The sequence below is a fragment of the Otolemur garnettii genome, unplaced genomic scaffold (genome assembly GCF_000181295.1).
Source record: "Otolemur garnettii isolate 467f Iridium unplaced genomic scaffold, OtoGar3 scaffold00105, whole genome shotgun sequence".
Classification (NCBI taxonomy): Eukaryota; Metazoa; Chordata; class Mammalia; order Primates; family Galagidae; genus Otolemur; species Otolemur garnettii.
Window position 1 is genome coordinate 5281937 of NW_003852500.1, and position 9528 is coordinate 5291464.

The 9528-nt window shown below is 36.6% G+C and overlaps 1 protein-coding gene across 2 annotated transcripts in view; it reads left to right on the forward strand.

The window, feature by feature from the left end:
- Positions 1-9528, forward strand: part of BMS1 (BMS1, ribosome biogenesis factor) — a 56315-nt gene that overhangs the window by 19805 nt on the left and 26982 nt on the right. For both annotated transcript variants that reach the window (XM_012809458.2, XM_023517178.1), the window contains 2 exons: positions 759-916; positions 5903-5984. In XM_012809458.2, the coding sequence (XP_012664912.1) occupies positions 759-916; positions 5903-5984 (240 nt within the window). The remainder of the gene's footprint in view (positions 1-758; positions 917-5902; positions 5985-9528) is intronic.

Sequence of the window (9528 nt, forward strand, 5' to 3'; positions counted from 1 at the left end):
GAGCCCATGAGAAATTTTTGTAGAATTTTTGCCAGAAAATTATTTCTCTGTATAAAATAATCTTTTTTTCCTTACTGAGAATAAGACGTGTAACACATTCATTGTCCCTTTTGCCCTTTTCCTCTGATTTTGTTTTATTAAACTTGTCTATAGGTTGTTTTTGAAAAAATAATGCAAAAATAAATATAAAGTGGTGAGTTTTATGTTGTGTTCCCCAGTTACCAAAGCCACACAATTAGGTGGTGAGCATCAGATTAGAATGAGCATCAGGTGCTCGTTTTGATTCAGGTTTTATTTACTGTTAGTGGTTAGAGATTCAAGACTCTAGAAAGAGGCCAGCGCCTCTGGCTCAAATGAGTAAGGCACTAGCCCCATATGCCAGAGGTGGTGGGTTCAAATCCAACCCTGGCCAAAAACTGCAAAAAAAAAAGACCCTAGAAAGAAAGTCTTCAATAATAATTTAAAACTCTGCCTTTAAATGTCCCTTTCCTCTTCCAATCCCCAACATTCTTACTCCTCAGTGAACTTTTGTCTGCAGCCTTATGGGACAGCAGAAATCCTCCAGACATGTCAAGCAGTAGGTTCCTGGCCTGTCTTCCCCTATGGCTGACCTGCTCTGTCTGTGGCTGACTTGCTTTGGGCCATACCTACCCACAAACTTCAGTCCCCTGAGTTCTAAGATTGGCTTAAGTGGTTGAGGATGAGTCATCTAAGGCTGTAGTTTTGTTCCCACTTTTCCATCATGGTGATCTCTTTAGTGACAGAGGATAATGAAGAAGAAGATGGTGAATCTGGAGAAGAGCTTGGAGGATTGTTTCGTGTCAACCAGCCTGATAGAGAATGTAAGCATAAGGCCGACTCTTTGGACTGCTCCAGATTTCCTGTGGAGGCACCCCATGATTGGGATTTAGAGGAGGTAAAGCTGAGTAGTATGTTTGACTTATGAGAGAACTGAAGAATTGTTGCAAAAGATTATCTGATTTCAGGGTTGCTTATCTGATGTTGGCTTCTTACTTTTATAAGGTAACAGGTCATTTTCACAGACACTACAGTGGATATTACATGTAGTCTAAAACACAGTGTGTTTTAATTTTAGTTAGACCATGTATGTGTCTTACGGAGAAAAGAAAGATGTTTAACTTTTATTATGGATAGCTCCAAATCTTTGTTTTGGAGCATCACATGTAAGTTTTTAGACATTTAAAATATTTTACATCTTTATGTTTATAGTTTCTATTACTTCCAACTAAAAAAAAAAAAAAACTATAACATCTATAAATATTCTTCTCCCACCTCACCACTCTCTAGTCCCACTGGAATTCATTTAGTTCTCAAACTTGCCAAGTCCTTTTTAGTTTTTAAATCATAGCTGTGTATATTAATGTAATCATGGGGTACCATGTGCTGGGTTTATATACAATTTGAAATATTTTCATCAAACTGGTTAACATAGCCTTCACAGCATTTTCTTAGTTATTGTGTTAAGACGTTTATATTGTACACTTAGTAAATTTCACATGTACCCTTGTAAGATGCACCATAGGTGTAGTCCCACCAATTACCCTCCCCCCAACCATCTTCCCCCTTCTCCTCCCCTCTCTCTCCTCTTTTCCCTTCTTCTTGGGCTATAATTGGGTTATAGCTTTCATGTGAAAGCTATAAACTGGTTTCATAGTAGGACTGAGTACATTGGATACGTTTTCTTCCATTCTTGAGATATTTTGCTAAGAAAAATATGTTCTAGCTCTATCCATGTAAACATGAAAGAGGTAAAGTCTCCATCTTTCTTTAAGGCTGCATAATATTCCATGTTGTACACATACCACAATTTATTAATCCATTCATGGGTCAATGAGCACTTGGGCTTCTTCCATGACTTAGCAATTATGAATTGTGCTGCAGTAAACATTCTGGTACAAGTGTCTTTGTTATAATGTGATTTTTGGTCTTCCGGATGTATACCTAGTAGAGGAATTGTAGGATCGAATGGCAAGTCTATTTTTAGATTCCCATGTATTCTCCAAACATCCTTCCAAAAGGAACGTATTAGTTTGCATTCCCACCAGCAGTGTAGAAGTGTTCCCTTTTCTCCACATCCACGCCAACATCCCTGATTTTGGGATTTTGTGATGTGGGCTAATCTTACTAGAGTTAGATGGTATCTCAAAGTAGTTTTGATTTGCATTTCTCTGATGATTAAGGATGATGAGCATTTTTCATATGTCTGTAGGCCATGCACCTGTCTTCTTCAGAGAAGTTTCTCTTCGAGTCCCTTGCCCACCCTGAGATGGGATCACTTGTTCTTCTAATAAGTTTGAGTTCTCTGTGGATTCTGGTTATTAAACCTTTGTCGGAGACACAACCTGCAAATATCTTCTCCCATTCTGAGGGCTGTCTGCTTGCTTTACTTACTGCATTCTTGACTGTTCACAAGATCAGGTCCCAGTAGTGTATTTTTGGCGTTGCTTCAATTGCTGGGGTGGGGGTGGGGGTAAACTTGCCAAATCTTAATCCCATCTTAGACCTTTTCCCCTTCTATTTTCTTTTCTGGAATGTTCTTCTGATCTTCTTAAGGTGGTTCCTTTTTGTTGTTTAGTTTAACTTAGATGTCATTTCTCAGGCCCAATCATTATTGTATTATCTAGTGTAATTCAATTCACTAGGCCACACTTAATGTACTTGATAAGATTTTATTTGATCATTTAAAGAATTTTTAGAGATAGGGGTCTTTTTTTTTTTTTTTTTTCCAAGAGACAGAGTTTTATTTTATTGCCCTTGGTAGAGTGCTATGGCTTCACAGCTCAACAAGGGCCCGCCACAATGCCCGGCTATTTTTTTGTTATAATTTGGCCATGGTGGAGTTTGAACCCGCCACCCTTGGTATATGGGGCCGGTGCCTTACCCATTGAGCCACAGGCGCCTCCCAGAGAGGGGTCTTGCTGTGTTGACCAGCCTGGTCTTGAACTGTGCTAAAGTGATCCTTCCACCTCAGTTCTCTGAGGAGATTATAGGCATGAGCCACTGTGCCTACGCAACTTTTTTTATGGTGAGATTTAATATAGATATAGAAGTCTACATAAAAAAAATTGTTTAACTAGATGAATTGCTAGATTGTGGATACCCATGTAACTACCACTCTGACCAAGAAATGAAACATTGCTGCTGCCCAGCAGTGCTGTGTGTGATCACCCCAGCTATATCCTTTTCCTCTCATGGAAAAACAGTGATTCACACTCTTATGAGCATTTCCTTTTTTTGATAATTTCATCTTCAGCATTTGTATCACTAAACACCACTGTTTACTTTTACTTGCTTTTGATTATTGTTTTCGCACTCTGCCTTTTAAATTTCTTAATTGTCAATCCTCCTTCCCTTTTCTTTTAAGTTAGATACTATTTCTTTAAGATACTAAATAATAGGCTCAGTGCCCATAGCTCAGTGGTCAGGGTGCCAGCCACATACACTGGAGCTGGTGGGTTCGAACCTGGCCCAGGCCTGCTAAACAATGACAACTGCAGCAAAAACAGTAGCCAGGTGTTGTGGCAGGTGCCTGTAATCCCAGCTACTTGGGAGGCTGAGGCAAGAGAGTCACTTAAGCCCAGGAGTTTGAGATTGCTGTGAGCTGTGACACCCTGCACTCTACCGAGAGCGACATAGTAAGACTCTGCCTCAAAAAGAAAGATACTAAATATTATATTTGATAGGTAGAGTTTATCCTTGTGTGTAGTTTTTTAAGCTCTTTCCTCTGTATTTCCTGTAAATTGATAAGTAGCAATTTACGTAGACTGTCGTGCAGAAATGTTCTGTATCTGAGCTGTGGCTGCTTGTAACTATTGACCACTTTAAATGTGGCTAGTGAGACTGGAGAACTAACCTTTAATTTGATTGGGACTTTAGTTTAAGATTAACTTAAATAGCTATATGGTTGTAGTTACCCTATGGACAAAACATGTAAAAGTTTGTTAGGATTTAGGTTTGATTTTTATTTTTGGCAACACTTTTTTCAGTTGACAGTGTTTTTTCATTAGGAGGCACATAAAATCTAGTTGTCTTTTTGTGTTTTTTTAATGCTGAATTACCCCTTAGGATGCATGCACCTAAACAAAAAACAATTTTTGGACTGATTCTCCAAAGGTGTCTTTTTTTTTTTTTTTTTAATATCTTATGAAGTCATGTGCTTGATTCTGCTGTTATAAGGAGACATTACTCATATTGGTCATATCTGTAGCTGGTGGGAATCTCTTCATGTTGGCTCCTGTGTCCTTTGACATGATACTGGACAGTCTTCATGGCTTCCGTGCTCTATGATGGGATAAAATATCCACATCATCATTATGTGCATTTTTGATACAGACTTGGAATCAGCCATAAGAAGTCCTCTTTTCTTTTTTTTTTTAATTTAGAAGAAAATGGTATTTCAACCTCACTATGTAGGCATAGGAATGCTTGTTGCTATGAGTTGGTCATTGTTTCTAGGCCTTCTCAGTGACCACAGCCAGGAGAATTCATACAGATATTTCCAACTCATATGCAGGACTACATCTTATATCTGTGTCCGTTTTTCCACTAGGGATTTATTTCCTTTTTGAATAATCTGAAGATGATAACCTTAGAAAATCACATAATTACTCATTTGCTTTAATTCCATAGAAAACAATATTAGAGTAATAGGATTACTGAGTAAAGTTAGTTTTTTTTCTCATGTAGTCTCTTATTTCTCTTTTCCCATGACCAATGTATATGGGTTCCAGTTTCTCCAGGTCTTCATCAACACTTGTTATTCTTTGTCTTTTATCATAGCCATCCTAAGGGGTATGAAGTGTTATCTCATTGTGGTATTGACTTGCATTTCCCTGGTAGCTAATGATATTGAACATTTTCTTTTCATGTGCTTATTGGTCATTTATCTGTATGGCCATTTATCTATGACTGTTTACATTTACCTACATATATTTATATATAAGACTTCAAATGGCCAATGTTAAGAGACTCCCCTGGGCCACAGATGGGCTAAATATGAGCACCACTAAGGATTACAGGTGCAGTAAAATGAAGCACATCAACTATATTTAAACCCATGACTTTAGGCTGGGCGTAGTGGCTCACGCCTGTAATCCTAGCATTTTGGGAGGTGGAGGCAAGGGGATTGCTTAAGGCCAGGAGTTTAAGACCAACCTGTACTAAAAATAGAAAAATTAGCCAGGTGTGGTGGCAGGTGCCTATAGTTCCAGCTACTCCAGAGGTTGAGGCAGGAGGATCACTTGAGCCTTTGGAAACTTAAGGTTGCTGTGAGTTAGGCTAAGGTTATGGCGCTCTAGCTCAGGTGACAGAATGGGACTATCTCTCAAAAAAAAAAAAAAAAATTCCATGACTTTAAATGGTTTATTGGCCATTTACTTTTTGAATAAATCTTTTTTTTTTTAATCATTTGTCCATTTTTTTTAATTGGGTTATTTAGTTTTATGGATTATTTATATAGTCTAGATATAAGTTCCTTGATTTGCATATATTTTCTTTCATTCTGTAGGAATTAAGCTTTCAAACAGACAAAATAGGTTTGGATTAACAAAAAGCAAGATCAACTTTATAAAATAGTGTCTTACTGCATTGCCTTACAAACCTTATTAAAGCTTGAGAGTTAATTGAATTAGTAAATGTTTGTTTACTTACAAGGTCAGTAGACTAATAGTACTTTCCTTATCTGCTGTTATAACGTTTTATTTCTATGGTTATACTGCCTATGTCAAAGGTAAAGTTATCCCATAGGTCCACTGGGAATGAGAATATCTATGAAAGCGTCTTAAAAAGTATTTAAAGGCAAGTTGTTGCCTGCTGCTATTTTTTAATAGTTGTTTTGTTGAGTGATTGGAGCACGTCAACTAAGTCCTACTTTCTTCTTAAGGTTATGAACAGTATCAGAGATTGCTTTGTTACTGGGAAGTGGGAAGATGATAAAGATGCAGCCAAGATCTTAGCAGAAGATGGTAAGTAAAGAGCTACAGTCTTGAGTAAAGTACAGACAGGCTTCTCTGTACTTTTATTTTCTTATATTTATAGTCAAGTTAAAGATAATAGTTGTGAAATACTTTGGGGAACTCTAATAGAGGACTTTTGGATAATATTTTGTTTCTTCTTTCATGATGATTTTATTTTCTCTCTCTTAACTGATTTGTTAAGATATGGACCTTAAAGAAAAAAGAGAGAAACTTAGAAATTTTATCATGCATGTCTTAAAAATAGATTTCGTGTGTATGAAAAATTACTCAAATAATGTTTATATTTTTCTTGTGATAAAAAGTAGTAAGCATTGTGGAAAATTTAGAATTAAAAAGTACATATCATACTAGAAGTCCACCACCTATAAAAAACCTTTGTTAACCTTTTGAAGTATTTCTTTCTTTAGAAATTATATGTGTATATATAAATGTTTTTAGTTATACTTTATGTAAGTTTTATTAAATTTTTTTCAAAGATTTGATTTTTATGATTTAAATTTCATCTTATAATTTATGATTCTCTTGTCTGATATTTAAGCAGTTTTATACTTTGTCTTTTTTTTTTTTTTTTTGAGACAGAGTCTCACTATGTTGTACTTAGTAGAGTACTATGGCATCACAGCTCATAGCAACCTCAAATTCTTGGGCTTAAGCAATTCTCTTGCCTCAGCCTCCCTAGTAGCTGGGACTACAGGCGCTTGCCACAAGGCTGAGCTCTTTTTTGTTGCAGTTGGCATTGTTGTTCTAGCTGGGCCGGGGCTGGGTTTGAACCTGCCAGCCTTGGTGTATGTGGCTGGTGCCGTAACCACTGTGTTACAGGTGCCAAGCCAACTTTGTCCATGTTATAAAGAACGCCACTTTGAAAAGCCTTGAAATAATTCTTAGATTATGTTTTTTTTATTTTTGTAAGATATGTTCATAAATGTTAGAATTGAATCATTTTTATGAATCTTGATTGACAAGATCAAGATCAAAGTTTTTCAGAAGGTCATTCTTATTTATGTGCCTGTGAGTAGTGTATCTAAGTACTTCTTTTACTGAGTTTATTGATGACTGAGTACCATCTATAAAAAAAATTTTTTTTTTGCCATTTTGAAAAGTGGTTTCTTATATCTGTAACTAGCATTTCCTTGATTACTTATAAGTGGAAATACTTTTAAATAAGTATTTTTATATAATAAGGGGTATTGGCGGTGACATTTCTCTTATGAATTGCTTTTTTGTGTCCTTTGCCTATTTTTCTAATGGTGTTGATATATTTTTTACTAATTTATGCAATTTCCCTCTAAAGAGTTTCTCTCTCAAGGGTATTTATCCTTTGTTGTAAATATTTATTCTGCATTTTATAATTTCCAAAATTTTAGCATTAGAGTAAACACCCAAAAGATTATATATTTAGGTCCATCAGTCATTTTTTTTGAGGGGAGGTTCTTTTCACTACTATTATTTTTTCCATAGCAATTTTTTATCATTGTACAAACTGGGGCAGTTTAATAGATTTTCATTGCTAATAAAGACTCAGGTGGCCCAAAATGACAGTGCTTTCAAATCTATAATTAATTCTAGGAAAAGGATGCAATATAGCAGTATCAGGGCAGGCTGCCACCCAGCCCCGGCCCTGCAGAGGCCAGATACAGCTTTGGATGTCCTCCATTTGGTAAAGCTGTGACTAGACACACTTTCATTGAACACCCAGGCATCAGGGTGGTCTCAGCTGGACTTGTATATTTTGCTTGTCTCATAGGCATATAATCTGCTACATAACCAGCCTCATATTAGAGCCCTCTCAGGGTCTCACCTCTTTGATCTCACTGTTATCCATCAACAATGCCGACAAGTGACAAGCTCCGGGAGCAGATGGCTCTCCTTATGCTATGATTCCAGAGTAAGAAGCTGATTAATATGTTTCATGCATTGATCAGAAGTCCATGCTTGAGGGAATTTTAGCAAAACAGCTCAGGCTAATTTCAGATTCTTGGAACAAACCCTTATAGCATAGTCACTGAAGCACTTAAACCTTGTATGACTAGCCCTAGAATAGTTTTTTATGGTTTCATTTTGTACATTTCACTTGATCCCTTTTGGGACTCAGATAAGGATCAACTTAATTTTATATACAGATCATCATTATCAATCGTAATTGGTTGAATAATGTTGATTTGTTATACATTCTTTTGGTATGTGTATGTATCCCTCTGGAGTCTGTTAAAAAGCTCATGCCTGTAATCCTAGCACTTTGGGAGCCTAAAGTGGGAGTATTGTTTGAGGCCAGGACGTCAAGACCAGCCTGAACAATAGTGAGACATCATCTCTACATAAAAAAAAAAGCTAGGTATGATGATGAGTGCCTGTAGGCCCAGCTGCTCAGGAGGCTGAGCCAGGAGGATTGCTTGAGCCTGAGAGTTGGAGGTTGCAGTGACCTATGATTGCACCATTGCAATCTAGCCTAGGCAACAGAGCAAGACCCTATCTCAATAAATAAATAAGTAAGTAAATAAATAAATAAAGCCATCTCTTTGGTTATTAATCTCATGATTCTCATGCCAGTATCATATATTTTCTCTATGAGATATTGTTATTACACTTTTTGAAATCTTATAAGGAACTTGTTTCATTTTTTATTCTTAATTTCCTTAGCATTAATACTTTTTAGGTTTTTTAGATTAACTTCTATTTAATTTTTATATTTCTGTTTAAATAAAAATAGCAACATTTGCAAATGAAGTCTCACTCTGTTGCCCTAGGCTAGAGTGTCCTGGCCTAACTCATACAACCTCAAACTCTGAGGTTTAGGTGATCTTTCTGCCTCAGCCTCCTGAGTAACTGGTACTCTAGGCACCCACCACAGTGCCCAGCTCATTTTCTATTTTTAGTAGAGTTGGGGGTCTTGTTCTTGTTTAGGCTGGTCTTGAACTCCTAAGCACAAGTGATCCTCCTGCCTCAGCCTCCTAGAGTGCTAGAATTATAGGCGTGAGCCACTGTTCTCTTCCCAAATAAGATTTTTTTCCTGTAGAAATTTATAAAATTGAACAGTAGAAATGCTGAATCTTCCTAAGTTCCCCTTCCCATTACTACCAGCTTGGGGTGGGAAGGTCTAGCCAATATTTAAAAAGTATGATACCCTGTTTTTGTTTTAATAAAAATGCTATTTAACCTAATATTAAAACAAATTAGAAAGCTGTAGCCTTCTGTGTCTTACAGTGGTTTGTTTCACTCGATTACATGTTTTAGACATATATCACACATGGAGCGTCTTCATCCTTTCTAATGACCACATGTACCATCATTTATTAATCATTGACTAACATTAAATTATTCAATTTTTTATTCTTATACATAATGTCACAGTGAACATCCTTAATAATGTGTGGGAATTTTTGTGTACAGATTTTTAGAAATGGAATTACATTGTTCCAGGGCATATACATTTTATTTATTTATTTATTTGAGACAGAGTCTTACCATGTCACCCTCAGTAGAGTGCTGTGGTGTCCTAGCTCACAGCAACCTCAAACTCTTGGGCTCAAGCGAT